Source organism: Phodopus roborovskii, unplaced genomic scaffold (genome assembly GCF_943737965.1).
Source record: "Phodopus roborovskii unplaced genomic scaffold, PHOROB, whole genome shotgun sequence".
NCBI lineage: Eukaryota > Metazoa > Chordata > Mammalia > Rodentia > Cricetidae > Phodopus > Phodopus roborovskii.
In genome coordinates, this window is record NW_026125281.1 from 23,567,533 (window position 1) to 23,586,778 (window position 19,246).

At 42.9% G+C, this 19,246-nt stretch overlaps 2 protein-coding genes across 2 annotated transcripts in view; both read left to right on the forward strand.

Moving 5' to 3' along the window:
- Ints8 (integrator complex subunit 8) overlaps positions 1-19,246 on the forward strand; it is a 439,588-nt gene that overhangs the window by 217,446 nt on the left and 202,896 nt on the right. The gene's annotated exons all lie outside the window — the stretch shown is intronic.
- Positions 291-18,559, forward strand: Plekhf2 (pleckstrin homology and FYVE domain containing 2). The gene is made up of 2 exons (XM_051198290.1): positions 291-432; positions 15,956-18,559. The coding sequence occupies exon 2, from the start codon at positions 15,989-15,991 to the stop codon at positions 16,736-16,738; it is 750 nt and encodes a 249-aa protein (XP_051054247.1). The 5' UTR covers positions 291-432; positions 15,956-15,988; the 3' UTR covers positions 16,739-18,559.

A 19,246-nucleotide genomic window follows, 5' to 3' on the forward strand; every position in this document is an offset into this window, starting at 1 on the left:
CGCGCGCCACCTCGGAGCAGAGGCGTGCGCCCCGCAGCCCCGCCCCGGGAGGCCCCGGCGGGTGTGGCCTCCGCCCAAGGCCCCGCCCCTCGAGCCCGCCGCGCGGGGCCGGAGGGGCGGGGCGAGGGGCGGGGCGAGGGAACCGGGAAGAAAGGGCAGGGCGGGTGCGCTCGCGCCCGCGTTCGGCGCTTGGGCGAGGGCGCGCCGGTGCGCGCGCAGGAGGGAGGCCAGCCGGGCGGCCGTTGTCGGCTTCGACCCGAGGGGCGGCGAAGTCACCTGCGAGCCTGTGCGCCCGTGGCGTCCGGATCGCGCCGGCCTCGCGGGGCCGCACACAGCCTGCGAGGCTGGGGCCCGGGCCCCGGCGGAGTCCGCGGCCGGAGTCGGCGACGAGGAGGAGTCGCAGCCTCGGCGCCGCCGCCCGCGCCGGGCCGGGTAGGAGCGGCGGGGGTCGGGCGGGGCGCGCGGGCCGGGCGGCGGCGGGCCGCGGCGCAGGGAGGAAAGTTTGCGGGCGCCTGCTCCCGCGGGCCCCGGCCGGCCGCGGCGCGGGGAGGTGTCGGCGCGGGCGGCGGCGGCCGACGCCATGTTGGGGTCCGCGGGGAACGGGGCGCTCCCGGGCGGCTCCCCGCCGGGCTGGCTGGCGCTCGGGCTGGAACCGCCTGGGTCCCGCCGCGCCCGAACGCGGGACGCCGGCCCGAGGGCCGGGACCCCGCACGGCGGCCGGGGACGGGACCCGCGACGCGCCCCGAGTTGTGGGGCGCCAGCTCTCGGGCCCCCAGATCGTGCGTCCTGGAAACTTTGCAGGCTCTGGGCGTCAGGGGCGCGCTGTGACTGGAGCAGCGTATTTTGTAGGACTTTATACGAAAATGGCACCGCAGAAATTGGCTCTGATGGGAGCAGCGCCTTACAAGCTATTAAAGGCAATGGCTTACAGGCTGTTTGGAGTGTTTAAAGTTTTATGATCTCTTGCTGACTTTTTTTCTTCTTCTTAATGTTGTTAAAGGCCAAGAGCTGGTTCCCGAGGTTGCTCGAGTAGCCTTTTATACTCCTAGAATATTAAAGCTGTAAGTTGTGAGTGTGCGGTGGAAATGAATAGAATTCAGGGTACACCTAAGCAGCAATTCAGACTCCTAGTATGTGAAATTGGTAAATGCCTTCTTTGTTTTTTTTTTTTTTAAGCGTTACCTAAGAGACTCATTAAAGAAACATTTAGACATGAACGTTCACTTGAGACGTTAAGGCCTATATTACTTTCTTAAGAATAAAGTTCAGTGTGTTGGCTCATGCCTGCGTTCCGAGTACTCGGCAGACTAGGGCCGGAGGATCGTTGTGAGTTCGAGGCGAGCCTGGACTACAGAGTGAGCCTGTCAGAAACAACCTCCTCCGGATCATCCAACCACACAAATAGAATAGGGTGACGTGATCTTGACGTTTCCATTTTTTTCCCCATTCTTTTTCCTTTTAGTTCCTTATTGGTGCCTGAGTTTTGGCCCTTATCACTTTCTGTACTCTTGTAGCATATGGGGCCTCGGCTTAATTCAGAATTAACAAAGGTTATTTTTAATCACCATGGGTCATAATAGCATTGGGAAGTGGATGGTATTAAGTTGCTTGTTTGGAAAGCACATGTAATCGTCCTCCCCCAGACGAAACTGATGTACAGCATGAATAAACTTAGTGAATGAATATTATTTAAAAAAATAAAGACGGCTTTAAAATTATGCTAAGTGGGCTAAAAGGCTCTTAATGCAAAAGCCCTAAAATGTGTTCCTTTTTACTCTTACTTAAAAAAAAAAAAACACTCGTGTGTGTGGGGGGGCGCATCCTCAGTGAGCTTGTGAAGCGGTCACGACCAATTACCAGTTTTCTTTTTGCCATCGCGTGAGTTGTAGGGATCCAACTTAGGTGGTTGGGCTGGGGGCCAGCGCTTTTCTTTACTTTCTGAGCCACCTTTAATTATCATTTGTGTGTGTGTGTGTGCGCGAGCGCGCCCGTGCGCAAAGTCACATGTCACAAGTGTGGAAGTCAAAAGATAAATTTTGGGAGTTGCTTCTCCCCTTCCCCCAAGGAAAGAACTTAGCCCACTGAACCATCTCCATGCCCCCCTCATTGCATACTTAATAGATAAAAGTACATTCGTCAGTTTCCTTAGTTCTTGAAACAATTATTTTACTTTGCTACATTGTCGGGTTAATTACATTGTAAATATTATTATTATTTTTTTTTTTTTACAAAAATATGTGTTAGAAAGGAGTTAGTTGACTGATGTCACAAATCTAGCAGTCAAGCTGATGGTTAAGTCTCTAATGTCACAAATCTAGCAGTCAAGCTGATCGTTAAGTCTTGTGACTCTGAAGCCATCTCATTTTATAGCATAACTCATCTCTGGGGGCCTTCTCTGCCCTCTTGCAAGGCTATGCAGTTGAATTTTTTTCTTAAAAACATTCTGTTAATGCAGGGGGGTGGGTGGGTCCTGTAATCCCAGCACGCTGAGGCAGGGTTGCAGAGTTTGTTCTGGGATGCATAGTGAGAACTTGTCTCAAACCAAACCCAAACAGAACCAAAACAACCTCTTAATCTTGTACTTTCTGAAGCCTTTCTGCCCACTTGCTGCTGGGCTTCCTCTTGCTCCCCACAACTCAGTTCCCTTCCCCCACAGGGTCCTGGAAGTACTGTGTAGGTCTATGGCTGGTCCTTGACAGTGGGCATCAAGTGAAGTCCTCTTTGCTTGTCCCTCTCCAGCAAGCTGAGAACATAGCAGATGCTCAGGAAAGGTTTGAATGGATTCCTTGTAAATGTGCTTCATGAATTTACTGGATTGTAATTTCTGTGGGACAGTTGTTAAACTCTGTTGTCTTTCTGCATCGTACTGTCAACTCCATGTAGTCCACAGATTATGTGGTCAGATTCTTCCTTTCTAGTGTTGCCTTTTTAAAAAATACTTTGGTAACTGAATGTTGGTGGGGATACAGACTTGAATATTTATCTATGAAATTTCCAGTCGGATAATGACTGACATGTCTGTAATTTTTGTGATGAGTGCAGACAGGCTGTAGATGAACTTTGAAAGGATGACATCACTGCTTTAAAGTGTGACTGAATAGTTTGCCCTTAATAGAAACATTAATGCCTGGAAAATGAGAAGGTTGTGTTTGTGTATATACACCATTCAATTAAACAACACATTTTGTTGTGGCTTTGTCATAATTGTCTTAGAATTACGACGATTCAGAGGCAGTGATCATTGAATATAATCTGCTTTTCTATTGATAGTTATCTTTGAGACTCAACTTTGCATACAAGCTCTTCGCTTGTGTAACAATCCTCAGGTTGATGTATAAATAAGAATGTTTCCTAAGTGTGCCTTTGCAAAACTTTTCTAGGTTAAGGTGTTTTATAATTTTGTAAGACTGCAAATTTTTGGATTAATTTCTTGTCCTCACCTAAGATAAGTCTTTTTTTTTTTTGGGGGGGGGGTCTATTTATTTTTTGAAGCAGGGTAGCCTAGGCTGGCCTTCAGCACCATATGTAGTTAAGGATAACCTTAACTCCTTAATTCCTCTCTACTGTACCTAATTTATTTATTTAATTTTTTGTTGGTGGCAGTTTCTTTTTTCGAGAGCTCAGGCTGACCTCAAACATTTGAGGCCTCAGTGTATAGTGTGCACGATGTTAGGAGGGCCTGGAAGGAAAATGAAGGCATTTTAATAATTGCTATGAGCACACTAGAAAAAAAGCAACTGAAATGAAGGCAGTGCAGACTGGACGGATAACTCGAGTCCTGGCCTTTGCTCCTTATGAGCTAGGTTCCTAAACAAGTCACTTCATTCTCTGAGCTCCACTGGAGCCATTTGTGAAGTGGACACAGCCGTTTGCTTCAAAAGGTGGCGAGGGGTCTGAGTCCTTTGTGTAAATGGGGCACACAGCAGTATCTCAGTTTACTGGGTTTTCCACTTAGCACGCACCTCCTCTGTGGACGACTACTGAATCCCCTGTGTTCTGGAACCTGCACATTCTGACTTTTCTGTTTGACAAGTGGACTCCCTGAAGGACTTGGAGATAAGTGAGCCAAATGGGTTTCTTCCTCCTGCAACACTTAACAGACCTCTGCAGGGTTCGGCTCAGCTTTCAGTCTTAACTCATTCATCCATGAATTCAGTCAGTTCCTGAATTGTAGCTTTTCAGCCCCTGCTCTCCTTTGCTTCATTGTTTTTGTTTGTGCTCGCCATTGTTTTTATGCCTTTGTTACCCTTTACAAATGTTTCTTTCCATTAGCATGTCTTAATTACACACATTGGGTTTCACTGTGATGCTATTAGTCGTGTATGTGATGTATTTTGCTTTGATTACCTTACCTTTTTTTTCTGTAATACTCTTCTGCTTTCTTTGCCTTCAAGTCTGTGCCTTCCTATTCACTTCATCCTGTGTGCTGTTTTTGTACATTATTATTATTTTCCTATTTTAAAAAAAACCAAAACAAAACCCGTGGTCCCCATTGCCTGTATATTCAAATCTGAATTCCCCAGCCTTACGCTCTCTGGTTTTGTCTGATTTTTTTAAACTTTATTTTTAATTATGTGTATTTATGCTTATCTGTGTGTGGGTATGTGCATATGAGAGCAGGTGCCCGTGGAGGCCAGAAGAGGTTGTGGGGTCCCTGAGCTGGAGTTATAAAAGGTGGCTGTGAACCGCCTAATACCCTTGCCGAGAACTGAATCTACAAGAGTAGATTTCACATAGCTCGGCAGTCCCCTCACTATGTAGCTGAGGATAACCTTGAACTTTTGATCCTCCTGCCTCTACTTCCCCAAATGCTGGCATTATGGGCTTGTGCCATTACACCTAGCTTTAGTCTGATGCTTTCTTTCGAAGTTCATCACCTATTTATTTTACCAAAATTAATACTCTTGCTACAGCAAGATGATTAAACAGGTGAATGCTATTACTGTTGGGCCTGATGATCCATGTTTGATCCCTGAAACCCCCTTGGTGGAAGGAAACACTTTCTGCAAATTGTTCTCTGATCTGTGTTTGGTTGCCCTACTACTCATGGGACCAAGCATGAGCACGCGCGCGCGCACACACGCACACACGCACACACGTAAAAAATATTTTTAAATTAGTACTCCACCACTGTCCTTTCTGCTTGCTTTCCTTCTCACAGCCTGGGCCTGCTGTCTCTTTTTCTAGGGTGGACATATATGCCATTACCTGCCCTTCCAAACAGTTTACCCTACTTTTTGAAGAATGATTTTAAATTTTGAAATTATAGTTCCATCATTTCCTCCCTTCCCTCCTTCACACCACCCTTGTCCCCAAATTTGTGGCCTCTTTTTCTTTGTTACATATATACGTGTGTGTGTGTGTGTGTGTGTGTGTGTGTGTGTGTGTGTGTGTGTTCCTGACTATATATGAGTGGAACTTGCTCGGCCTGAGAAATGTTACCTGTGTGTATATGATCTCAGGGCTGACCACATTGTATTGGGTAACTGATTAGGAGGCTCTTTGCTGGGAAGACCATTTTTCCAGCGCTGCATTCCTGTTGCCTGTAGTTCTTTGTCCAGAGTTGACACCCCCAGAACTTTCTCCTTACATTTTAGCATGTCCATCGATGTCACTGTTGTTCAGGTCTTGTCTAGGCAGCCATGTTGATGAAACTTCATGGGTGTATGGTTGCTGACATTTCTAGGGGACAGTCTCACAGCAAACTTCCTGTTTCTTGGGCTCTTAGGCTCTTTCCGCCCCTTTCTTCTGCAATCATCCATGAGTTTTAGATGCAGGGACTTTATACATCACTTGGGACTGGGCACCATGCTGTGATGTCTTGTTCCCTGCATTTTGATTAGTTGTGGTTTTCTGTAGAGTTCTTGGTCTATTGCAAAGAGAAGTTTCTTTGATGAGGGGTGAGAACTATACTCATCAGTGAGTATAGGAATAAATATTTAGAATGGAGTTAGAAATTAAGCTGGTTTGGTGAAGTGTCAGTAACAAAATCCCAACACCAGGCATGAGAAGCCATGTTTCTAATCGTTGGCCAGGGTGTTAAAGAGACTCCCAAACTATTACTATGGCCCTTGGTTGACTCCCTGAGGTGGAATGTAAATCTCTATGGCCAAAGACACCATGCACTTTGACACAGGACCCAGAGGAACCTGAGCTGGATCTGACCTGAAGGGCCCCTCCCTGAGGGCTAGCTTAGTACCAGAAGGAAATGTGCCCCAGGCTTATCTTGGAGGAGAACCTACTTATTTGGTTTAAAGATTTGGGCCTAGATATCCACATGGTCAGAATTATCACAGTTCAGCTCTTAGCCCTAAACCATCTTTGTGTTGTCTGTGTAATTAGCTGGCTCTTTGCTTCTTTGCTGTGTAGGCTTTAAGTGCAAATTTTACTCCTGAGTTTCCAGTGCATTCTAGTAGGAAGGAGACCAGTTCCCTTTCTTACTGTGTGCTTTTTGGGGAGGGGGTGTTGTTTGTCCTGAGACAGGGCTGTGTAGCCCTGGCTGGCCTGGAAGTCACTTTGTAGATCAGATTGTCCTTTACTCACCGAAATCCACCTCTGTCTGACTCCTGAGTGCTGGGATCAAAGGTGTGTGCCACCATGCCGGCCAATTACTTGCACCATTCTCTTTCTTATAGAAACATACTTGCTTGTATAAACTTGAGATTATAAATTTTTTAACCACAGGAGTTTTAGTTTTGAGTGTCTTGTTTACTAGAGTTTTAATATGGTGTCAAATGTTTAGTGACTGTCTTACTATTCGAAATCCATTGGCACTATCAATGATTTTATTTGCTTCCACATTACTTAAACCATAGGATCATTTTATACTGACCCTCCGTCCTCTCCCCATGCTCAGTGTTCTGTGTGGACACTGCTGCTGAACTGCGGCTCCAGCCTGGAGGTGAGTTTTAGCTTTGTATGCAGTTGTCATAGTAACCTCACCCCCAACTTCTTCCTCTTACTCTAGCAGGCCCTAAATCCATGTAGCCCAGACTGACCTGGAGCTTAGAGCTGTGTTCCTGCTTAAGCCTTCTGCATGCTAAATTCCAGGTGTGAGTTCACGCCTGCTCTTAGGTCCAGCTTTCCTTCTAAAGCAGTGGCTTTTACTGTTTGCATAGTTATTTTAGGAAAACCCAGATCAGATCAGGCTAGTCCTTCTGCAAATTTAAGCTGGGAGGAAGATAGTGTGGTCAGGTGTCTTGTCCTTTCCTCTCCCCTCCGATTCCTGAGCTGCAATCAACTTAAGAAAAAGAACCTCCCACTTCAGGCTGTGCGCCTTTGCTCAGTGGGCTGTCTTCCTTTTCTTTGTGTTGTGTATATTTCCTTTGAAGTTTCACTTTTTCTCGCAGGTGTTAGAATGGTAAATTATGTGTGCCCCATATTTATTCCCCCACTTCCTGCTCTGCTGGCTTTTATTATAATACTTTACCAATTGTGCTTTATATTCAAATTTTTTATTTAAATTAGAAACACCCTTATTTTATGTATCAATCCCATTCTCCTGTGCACCCCACCCACTCCCATCCCTCTTCTGCTCCTTCTATGGGGGGATCATCCAGGTTTGTCTGTCACATTATTTGGGACCAGTATTTAAAACTTTATTGTAAATCCTTTATTCCCTGTGTTGTGTTCATTCTTTTTTCCTACCGAATATAAATATAGCGAGCAAATCAGAAGCATTTTGAACGATGCTAAAGGAAGTGTTGGGAAGCCACCCCCCCCCCCCATTTGCAGGGTTGCTCAGTGCTTTCTAAGCTGCCAGCTCTGAGCTACTCTCAGATCAGTGTTGATGATGGAGGAAATATGCTCATAGCATCACTCGGTGTTGACAAAGCAGCTGCACTTTTTAGAAAGAGAAGAACTCTTACAGATTATCGTGACATACTGAGATTTTTTCTTTTTTTTAAATAGTAACTTCCAGGCTGGCTGTTTAGAATTCATAATTAGATATAGTTAGATAGATTACACTTGCTTGTCGAAGTCTGTGGATTCAGGGAAGTGCTTGATGTGTGGGGAGCAGTTCCTGTTTCCTTTGAAGATTAGTAGGCTTTAAAGATGTAGTTGATTTTCAGCAAACCCTGGATTGCGAAGCTGCTGTACTGTAAGTGTGGCTCACGTTCAACCCAGTGTCTGCTCTGGCATATAGAATGCCACAGCTTTGCAGGTGCTGTTGGGAATGCGGAATTGTAGGAAATACTGTCTTTGTTTCCAGGAACTCCCAAACTATTTGGAGTAAACATGTATTCTAGTTTTAATGAAGCAGATGATAAAGTATTGTTATTGAGTGGTGTAGGAATTTAAAGATGAACTTGTGCCCAGCTCTTAGGCTTTTGAAAGACTAGAGGACTAGTGTGCCCTGCTGAGTACAGGGGGAGGGAGCTGCTGCTGCTGGTCTGGTTCATGTTCAGCTGAGAGCTTGGAGCAGGTCAGATGGGAGAGAAAGATTGCAGGGGGCTGGGGTCTCTCCTAGCCAGCTGTCTTTTTTTTAGAGAGTTCCCTATAGTTGGAGAATGTTCATCTTGCTTGTTGGTCCTAAGTAAACTTGAGGGCTATACTCTCCTCTCCTGAGTAGACCTTTGAAACACACACCAGCCAGTCCAGCAACAGCCCCTCAGTGGTTTTCTGGTTTTTTCTTTTTTATTCCCTAAAATCTTAACCTGTGACTGTTGTTCTCGCATAGCATGATGTGTTTCTTCCTCAGACCTAACCTATTTGAAACCACCTTTACTGACACTCTAAATAGTCAGATCTTGAGTTTTTGGTACTTGCAGGAATCCTCTGCACATACTGGAGCAAACCTCCCAATTGAGAAGCCACTGTCACTCCTGGCCGTGTTCAGTTGTTTGGTGGCACGGACATAAAGCTTTTTCATGTTTTCCTTTAGAATGTGAGCTGCCAAAGCAAGCATGCTCAGTTTTGTAGGCACTGTTGATAATGTCAGGTTATAGGCAATACTTTTGTTTTCAGGAACTCCCAACTTTATTTGGAATAAGCACATGAGCATGCATGCTTGGTGCCTGCAGAGGTCAGTAGAGGGCGTGACATCTGGGACTGGAGTGACAGGTGGCTGTGAGCTGCCAGGTAGGGTCTCGGATGTTTTCACTTGTTTGGAGAACAGTTCTATCGCTTAGCTCAGGCAGGCCTGGAGCATTCAGTCCTCCTGATTTAGCCTCTAGTGCTAGGATAGTAGGTGTATGTTACCCTGCTGGGCTCTCTTAACCATTTTATATTTACTTATTTATTGACTTAGTAAAGTGAATTATTTTTGCCTTTCATCATCATGATTATTATTATTTTATTGGCTTTTCAAGACAGGGTTTCTCAGTGTATCCCTGGATATCCTGGAGCTCACTCTGTGGCCAGGCTGGCCTCAAACTCAGAGATTGACCTGCCTCTGCCTCCTGAGTACAGAGATCAAAGGCGTGAGCCACCACATAACATTGTTATTAAATGAAAGAGTAAAGTAAATGTCTAATAGTCATTGGTTAGACATGCTTGTTTTTCCTTTCGTGATTGAGATTGTGAAATAACTTTTCTTTTTTAGTAATAGGCAGATGTGGTGCCTAGGAAGACTTTTAATAGATAACATAGTTTATAATGTGATTCAACTCTTGAAGTTTCTTTTTCTCTTGGCTTTGGTAAATTTAAATGTAAAATACGGCATTGATAGCTTTAAACATAAAATACAGAAGTTCCCTTTTTCTTATCTAAAAAGTCAGTCCACTTCCTGTGTCACCGTTGATCTCTGCAGTCCAGTTAGTGGGATTCGCTCCCAGGGCAGGAGTCTCAGTGGACATGCCACAGATACAAAGCCTCTTGTGACTGAAAGAGTAAAACACACTCAAATTTAGACTGCCAAAATTTCAAGTATTTTTTTGTTTTGTTTTATTATCCTCATATTTTATTTAGACTTCTGCCCAGAATGATTTAATATGCTGGTTATTAGATTATGTGACTGAGAGTGGAGTTGTTTGCCCCTGGTGGGATGTTTTCTGCTATCGTGTAGTTTTGTTGAGGTAGTTAGTGCTGGGTGTTGGGGCAGGCTTTCTCTGTTTCCTTTGTAAAATCTCAGTTCAGCAGTAGCTCTCACTTTAAAGCATTGATCAGGCAAATCAGCAGTCAGATGTATGGTTACAATATTCATTGCAGGGTATGGCTTGGTGGTAGAGCATTTGCCCTGGGCAGGGGGTAGGGAGTTGTGGGGGGGGGGCAGGGATGTTGGGGTGGGCGTGTTGGTATTCAGGCAAATAAGACTTGCTTATGTAAATGGGAAATCCGGCCAGCCCACTATTTAAGGTCACTGTTTTACAGACAGTACCTTACTGTTGAAGGTGGCTGTTGCTGTTTTTTTCTTTTACACCAGGCCTTTCTTTTTTTTTTTTTTTTTTTTTTTTTTTTTTGTTTGTTTGTTTTCCTACTGTCAACCTGTTAAGTTTGAATACCTAGAATTCATTAATACCAGAAATTGAGAGTATGAATAAGAAAATAAGTTTGGCTAGGCATGGCCCACACGCCTTTAACACTAGGCAGAGGTAGGCAGATTTCTGTGAGCTCCAGACCCACCAAGCCTACTTGGTGCAACCCTATCTCGAAAGAAATTAGATGCCTTCTCAGTTTAAACTCCTGTGAGAATGATGTGAGACACCTTGATTTCCAGCACAGTAGTCTAGACAGGTGGGTCTCCTTTAGTTGTAAATTGATTCTTTGTCTTTTCGGTTTGTCTCTGTTACACTTTAACAGGTGCGAAGTGTACCCCACTGACTAGTGTGTTACTTTAAAAACATGCATGGGCAGTTTAAATGCAGTTCTTGTCTGCCAGAGAATGGAATTGTGCTGGGGGGACTTCCTTCTTTATGTGTGAATATATGTTTCTCTTATTTGTTGATGAATAAATGCTGATTGGCCAGTAGCCAGGCAGGAAGTCTAGGCGAGGCTACCAGACTAGGAGAATGCTGGGAAGAGGAAGGCAGAGAGTAGTCACCAGGGAGACGCTATGTAGCCACTAAAGGAGCAACATGTCAGAGCATTACGGGTAAGCCTCAGTGTCATCTCATGGCAATACACAGTTTAATAGAAATGGTATAATAATTAAGAGAGAGGTAGCCAATAGAAGCCTGAGCCATTGGCTAAACAGTTAATTAATATAAGCTTCTGTGTGTTTATTTGGAACTAAATGGCTGTGGGACCAGGTGGGACAGAAACTCTTGTCTACAGAATTGTTCTCTCCTAGTCCTTTATATTCTCCGGTATTCTTCCCCAAGGAAAGCAGGCAGCGTTTAGAATAACACCATTTTTTGGGCTTGTTTTCTTCTAAGACCCTCAGTACAGCCCCTAGCGACTGGGCCTTGGGTACCAGTGCTCTTTCATTCTGATCACCACAGCAGTCTCTGGGCCGCCTCAGTGCCTGGTTATGGGCACTGAGTGAGTTTGGGCCTCGAAGAGAAGCCTCTTTGATGTAGAACCAGAGGATCTGTTTTACCAAAGAATGTTGCTTTGGAGTGTCTAGTCTATGGGTCACAGTGGTATGTATGCCCCCTTCGATGACCTTTTTTTTACTACTCCCCCATGCACTCCACCTCTACCCCAGTATAGTTTGTATGCTATCCCCAATGTGTGTGCATGTGTAAAACATGTAAAGAAGTTTGTGTATTTACTAATCCATTGCTTTTCATGTCAGCACATGGAAAGTGTTTCAGGACCAGGAAGGATAATGGAAAGGTCTGCGTAAAGCCAGAGGACTTGGGTTCTACATACCCATTGCTTTTTAGACATAGGTCAGAGCCTGGCAGTGAAATCAGAAGAGAACTGACATTAAAATAAATGAAGATAGTAAAATACATCACTTATTATTGAAAGAATTATGAGTGTGTTTTTGTATCCTTGTAGTATGTAGTATATTTATGTGTAACTGCCAAATTTTGAAAATAATTTGTCCTAGCCAAATACTAATTGTTAATGTCCAGACTTCTCCAGGTTCATCATTCTAAATGGGGGAGAGCTCACAAGCTGGCTCAGTAGGTGAAAGTGCTTGTTGTGCTAGCTTGGTGACCCAAGTTCTGTCCATCTCCAGAACCCACATAGAGGTGGAAGGAGAGAGCTGTCTACAGAGTGGTCTTCTGACATCCATACACATCCACAAAGTGACAGCAGCAACCACCACCACCACCACCACAATAATAATAATAGCAACAATAACATAATTTTTAAGAGGGGGAAATTCCTGAGTAAAAATTTGGGCTTAATAATTGCAAAGTTCGAGACCGACTACAGAGATGATGACATTTTGGGTCTTATGCTTACATCCCTGTGTTTCCGTGCGTGTGTAGGGTTTCCAGAACTTAGTGACAACTTTGTGTTCTTCCCTGTGGGCAGAATGGTACCAAATTATACTGGTAACAGTATAGAGACATTGGGCTTGATCCCTGGTAGCTATGACAGTCTCTGCCAAGTCATGTAACTCTTTTGCGGCCGTTTGCTCATTCATAAAATGGAGCTCATACTGCATGTGTGTGTGAGGTTGCCATGGATACAGTGTCCAGCACCTCACTCATCTCCGCAAGTCAGTTCCACACTACGTTTGCCTCTTTGTGTCAGAGTTGCTCATATTAGCTAATTGTAGAAGCTTCCCTGGGGATCATAAGAAACTCTGGCCACTCACCAGGCTTTGGATCAGTTTCAGTCAGAATGTAATAGATATGAGATGCACTGTGTTTTAATCCCAGTAGTGGCCACAATAGGAAACCTGTTTGCTTTGCTCATGCGTTGGTTTAAATGGGGACAAGTAGTTTAGTTTTAAAAACGTGACAATGTCTGCCCTGCCTGTGGTCCTCTGAAATTATCCTTTTTTCCTAGCCTTGTGTCCCCTTACCGATTTAGAGAGGCCTTTCTTGACCATGTAGTTGGGGTGACTTCTGATTTATCTGTTCAACTTTCTCTTTTCCCTCTGGTGTTTGGAAACAGGGTCATGTAGGCTGGCCTTGTGCTCCTCATTCTGCTTCAGCCTACCAGGTGCTGGGATTGCAAGCCTGCACCATAGCCTGGATAAAGATGGGGATCCGAAAGTCGTTTCTAGCTACATATAGCAAGTTTGAGACCGGGAAGAAAGGGAAGAATAGGTTTCAGGGGAGGGGAGAAAGCTTGTAGCATTAGTTACTGCTTACTTAGTTCTGGATTTTATTTTCTGTTTCCCTTTGAAGAGCAGGGAATTTGCTTGTATTGTGTTTTTTCATGCACCTAAATCAATGTCTGAGAATACTTTGAATGATTGAATGTAAATCTGATAGGTAATGCTTTTCGTAGTTTCTGTTGTAGTGTTTTTTAATTTTATTTTCTGTGTACTTTCACATTGTATGAGTAGCTATGATCATGCGTTAGTAGCATTCTTAATCTCAAGATAATTTTTTAAATTGTATTTTATGCCTCTAAGTTGAAATGTCTTATTGAGAATATGCTATGTTTAGTTGGAGACTTTAATCAGTGGCATATAAGATGTGAGTGTCTTTAAATCTGCAGTGTCTTAGGTTTGATGAAGTGTAGTGTGGATTTGAGATGGTGATGGATAGTAATGTTCCCTTCTTTTTCCCACTTGACTATAGAGTGTTCCTATAACTTTCTTTAGGTCTGTCTCATTCTCGGTATTTGTTTAAGGATGATGCATCATAGCTTAGGTAAATAGTACTATGTTGAATATTCGGTCCATATTCTTATGTACTGAATCAAATTTATTATTACTACACCTGTTTATTTGTGTGGATGGGTAGACCTGTGCACGAAAGTCACAAGTCAGCTCCTTTGGGCCCTGAGATGGAAGTCAGTTTGTTAGGCTTGTTGGCAAGTGTCTTTACCCATGGTGCCATCGCATTGGTTCAGAGTTTCTTTTGACTGGATATCGCATTGGTGGTTATACTGTTTTCTGTAAAGTACCTGTTGCCCTACACTGTCACACATACTACATCTTAGGCATTTCCTTTTATTTTTTTATTTTTGTCAATCTGATAAAAGTATCTTAGTGTTTTAATGGCTTTAATTATAAATGAGGTTGGGCTTTTCATGTCATTTTAATTCTGTGATTTACTTTTTACATTTAGTGTGGGGGTGCGTACATGCTTGTAGACGCCTTGCTTATCAAGGTGTGCTTGTGGAAATCAGAGGAGTTTGGGGGAGTCAGTCCTCCTTCCTTGTGCAACCTGGGGTTTTGAACTCAGGACACCCAGTTTGGCAGCAAGTACCTTTACCCACTGAGCCACCTCTTTGGTATATTATATTCTTCATAAGGTGGTAGACTTTTTGTTTTCCTTAAGAAGCCCATGCCTTGTGTGGGCTAGGCAAGCACTGTGTCCTGCGTTGTGGCACTCGTCTTAAAAGAGGGAGTGAAGAGAAGGGACAGCTCTAGAGGACTGGTCACTTAGTTGAGAACTTCAAAATTTGAAGCCATCCAATGTCTCCTTCACTGTTGGGAGTACCCTAGGACTCAGCAGTGCTGCTCCTGGTGACAGGGAGCAGAGACTGAGGAATAGGGAGAAGGGTTACAGTAGCATCAATTGGTGAGTTGAAGATAGCTTAATCATGCTGTGTTTGTCTTTAAATAGTTCCCTTCCAAACCTTGGTGTTGTTCAGCGTGTTTGTTAGTGTTACAACAATAGTGAAACAGAGCACCATTCAGGGACTTGGAAGAGCTCAATATTGGACCGAGAGATTAGACCTATGATCATTAAATTAATAGGGTTTTTTTTTTTTTTTTTTTTTTGGACATTGTTAAAAATGTTCTCGTTTATCTTGTACATTTGGTACAATGTTAGTTTAGATCATGTTAGTTTAGAGATGGCTGTCAGAGGGCCTCTGCCTTTTAGGTTTCACTGCGGACAATGGAGGGCATGGATTTCAGTCCTTTGGTAAAAATAAAGCTAAGAAATATATAGACTATGACAAACATGGAGGATGGATTTTTGCTGCTGTTACTGTTTCTGTTTCTGTCTAACATAGGAAGATGGAAGAGAGGTGCTAAGATTTGGAAGACGATTAAGAGGTAGCTGAACTTGTTAAGTAGTAAGGAACACAACAGTGCAGGGTATACATGGTAGTGCTTTCTCCAAATACTATGTTTTAGGCAGGCAATGACTTAGGTTGAGGTTGGAGAGAACAAAAACTCGGTAATAGCTGGATGTGGTGACACGTGCCTGTCATTCCAGTGCTTAGGAGTCTTGGGTAGAGGGATGGCAAGTTCAGGGCCAACCTGAGTGAGGTACATAGTGTGAGATCCTGTCTCAAAAACAAAACAATTAAAAACAAAAACCTACCGGGTAATTAAAGGTCTTACACACTCTACATTAAACTTTATATATTAAAGATAAAGGGGAATCATTTCAAGTAACAACTGGTCAAATTAGCATTTTGCAATGCGTAAGGATTGGTGTAGAGGGGAAATCTGGAAGCAGGGGAACATGTTGAGAAACATTTGGGAATAATCCAGGAAAGGAAATTAGCCTTAGCTCAGGGGTTACATGTGTTTTATTGAGAAAACAGTGGTCATGTGTTTTTTAAGTGTAATAGGCTTCTAGTCTCCAGCATCCCATTGAGATTCAGTTTCATGCAGTTGGGTTTATTATTTTGCAGCAGTAACTTGTCAATTGTGCTGTTGTTTTTACTTGTGCTGGTCATGATGGCACACACTTGCAATCTGTGCTTGGGAGGTAGAGGCAGGCTGTAATGGAGGCCACATTCCTCTACAGCCTTTGTAATAGTCATGTGACTAGGTTGTGCTTTGTGGAGGAGTAGAGGTTTGGATTACTGTAAACACTCAAGATGTAGTGTGCTTAGGAACTATTTTAGAAGGGAAGAATATTGGAGTATTTGCCTTTGGAAAAAGCGATGTCTTAGTAGATTAAATTGTGTTATTTTCTCTTATAGGAATTTATAATTTCTGTGTGTAATTTCTTTTTCTTTCTTTTTTCTAAAGGTTATTAGCAAAAAATAAAAAATAAAAAAAAAAATGGTGGATCGCCTAGCAAACAGTGAAGCAAATACTAGACGAATAAGTATAGTGGAGAACTGTTTTGGAGCAGCTGGTCAACCCTTAACCATCCCTGGACGTGTTCTTATTGGAGAGGGAGTATTGACTAAACTGTGCAGAAAGAAGCCGAAAGCAAGGCAGTTTTTCCTGTTTAATGATATTCTTGTGTACGGCAACATTGTCATCCAGAAGAAAAAATACAACAAACAACACATTATTCCCTTGGAAAATGTCACCATTGATTCCATTAAAGATGAGGGAGAATTGCGGAACGGATGGCTTATTAAGACACCAACTAAATCATTTGCAGTGTATGCTGCCACTGCCACCGAGAAGTCCGAGTGGATGAACCACATAAATAAGTGCGTCACCGATTTACTCTCCAAAAGCGGGAAGACACCGAGTAGTGAGCATGCTGCTGTCTGGGTCCCTGACTCTGAGGCCACCGTGTGTATGCGCTGTCAGAAGGCTAAGTTCACGCCCGTTAATCGGCGGCACCATTGCCGCAAATGTGGCTTTGTGGTTTGTGGTCCCTGCTCTGAGAAGAGATTTCTTCTTCCCAGCCAGTCTTCTAAGCCTGTGAGGATATGTGACTTCTGCTATGACCTGCTTTCCACTGGGGACATGGCTGCGTGTCAGCCGACCAGATCAGACTCTTACAGCCAGTCATTGAAGTCCCCTTTAAATGACGTATCTGATGATGACGACGACGATGATAGCAGTGACTAAGGACATGTTTTGAAATATTTAATTGAGTGTGACTACCTGAGAATCAGCTTTGGGGGAAGTGTAAAGTTCCTGGCTCTCTCAATCTTGCTCTAGCCATGGCTTCACCTGAGGAAGCTTGACCTTTGTGCCTCTGTATCCTATAGAAAGTACCCCCTCGCTCTCTGCTCCTCTCTGCACTCTCACAGGGACAAATGTATGTGATAAAGTCTTGCCTCTGTTCTCCTTAGTTCTAGACTAGTTTCTGGTAAGTTGGAAAAGGTGTTTATTTAACAGATCTTGTATGACATTTTTTCCACTGATGAGGAAAAACTAGAAGCACAGAATGATGGGAACAAGAGTACAAAGTGATTAATAATGTGAGTAGCTTTTCCTCAAGCATTCAGTGTAATGGCTAAGACATCAGTGACAGACATGGTTAGAAATTCTTTACTTTTTCTGAATGCCAAGTGGTGCCTTATTGTGGCAACGTTGTCACACGAAACACAAGACCCTACCTTCATATTTCTTTGATTCAAAACACACTGGTGCTCTTACAGGTGGTAAATGACTGTGTGATGGATGTAGTTAATATTTATTTGACAGCACAAGGAACTAAATTTAGAGGTATCTTCACTCTTAAATGAATACATATTTTTCATAAAATAGTTGTGATTATATTTTTACATCTTCTAGGCACCAAATCTTAATGATCACATACAGTTTAAAATTAACCAGTTGCCACTCTCAGGATTTGATTTGAAATTTGTCACACAGAAGTTGCGTAGTCCTTTAGCTCCTACTTTCCTAAGACATTTTTACATACAAATTTACTTGCTTTACATTATTTCTAAAAGGAAAATTTTAATGAAACCCTCATTTTTGAGACAGGGTTTCTCTGTGTAGCCCTGGCTGCCCTAGAACTTGCTTTGTAGACCAATCTAGCCTCAAACTCAGAGAGCTCCACCTGCCTCTGCCTTCTGAATGCTGGGCTTAAAGGTTTCCACCACCTAGCAAAATTAACATTTCTTATCTCATAATAAACCATTGAGTCTTACAGGATAAGGACCAGGAAGAGATTGAAGTTTGACTAGACTCCCAGTCTACAAACACTGTCAATTTTATTGTGAAATTATCTTGATTTACAGGTAGTGTTGTATTTATGGAGTTTGTGATGCCCCAAACAATTTCTATTTTTAAAACAATTGTATGTTTAATCTGTTTCTGAAATCATTTTGCAATATATGGAAATAGAGCAGTTGATGCTTCTAAATTGTGATTATCAGTGAAATTGCTTTGAGAAGTGGTAGTTTTTCCTCTTTGTGTTTGGAGGCAGCCATAAGTTAGGCCCAATCCCTGCATAGCGCTGGACCTGCACTGTGCAAGCTCTAGTCATCCGTGTGCTGCAGTAACTAGGGGTTTAAATGTGGGAAGCCTGCATCATGGTGCAGATGTTTGACACAGTAACTCATGGCTGGAAGCTTCGTGCTAGCTCCCAGTGTGGTCACAGTACAATCTTACATTGCTATTCGTTTTCAGGATCACCTGCACCATATAGGTCTCCCTGTAGGAAATGTGAAGAAAAGCACAATAGAACTAGGACTTGGGGTTTGGTTTTGGTTTTTGTTGGTTTTACTATCAGATGGATTTTTGTTTGTTTCAAAGCAACAATACATGTAGTCATAAGAATGTGTGAAAAGGACCATAAAATCAGAGAAATTTGGATGGAAACTGCTGTACACAGGAGTTGAGCAAATTCAGGAACCAAGGGGAAATGTCCTGAGGTAACACTTGCATTGTCAACCTCTATTGATTGTTTTTACAATAAAAATATTTTGCAGCTTACTTCCTGGTTTTCTTTGCTAAGTGTAAAGTATTATGTAATTGGACTTTGGGCTGCTAGCTCACAAATGGCATGGAGACTTCTTATTAATTATGAAAGCTTGGCCTATAGCTTAGACTTGTTCCTAACTAGCTCTTATAACTTGAACTAATCTATTTATATTGACGTTCCCTCACACGGCATTACCTCTCTTCATCTTGTACCTCCTGTTTTCTCTCCGTGTCTCCTAGCTTCTCCTGCATTCCTGGATTCCATCTCTTCTTCCTCTCTTTCCCTGGAAATCCCACCTGTACCTTCTGCCTAGCTATTAGCTGTTCAGCTTTTATTACACCAATCACAGCAAATACATGGTGTACAAATATCCCACAACATTTCCCCCTTTTGTCTAAATAAAGAGAAAAGGTTTTAACTCTAACATAGTAAAAAATAAGAAGAATTATCAGGTCAGAATTACATTCACAATGTCCAGTCCATTTGTATTTGGCAAATTTGAAGAAATTGTTTTCTATTCTAACTTCATGAGTTCAAAGATTTATACCTAAATCACTTTTAATAACTTGCATTACCATTATGAAAGATATCTTTTTAAGCCTTACAACCTTTATATCTCTTATGTAAGTTTTTTTTCTGAATTTGTTTAACAAGGAAAACTATATATTATTGAGTTTTTAATCCCCATCAGCGACCTT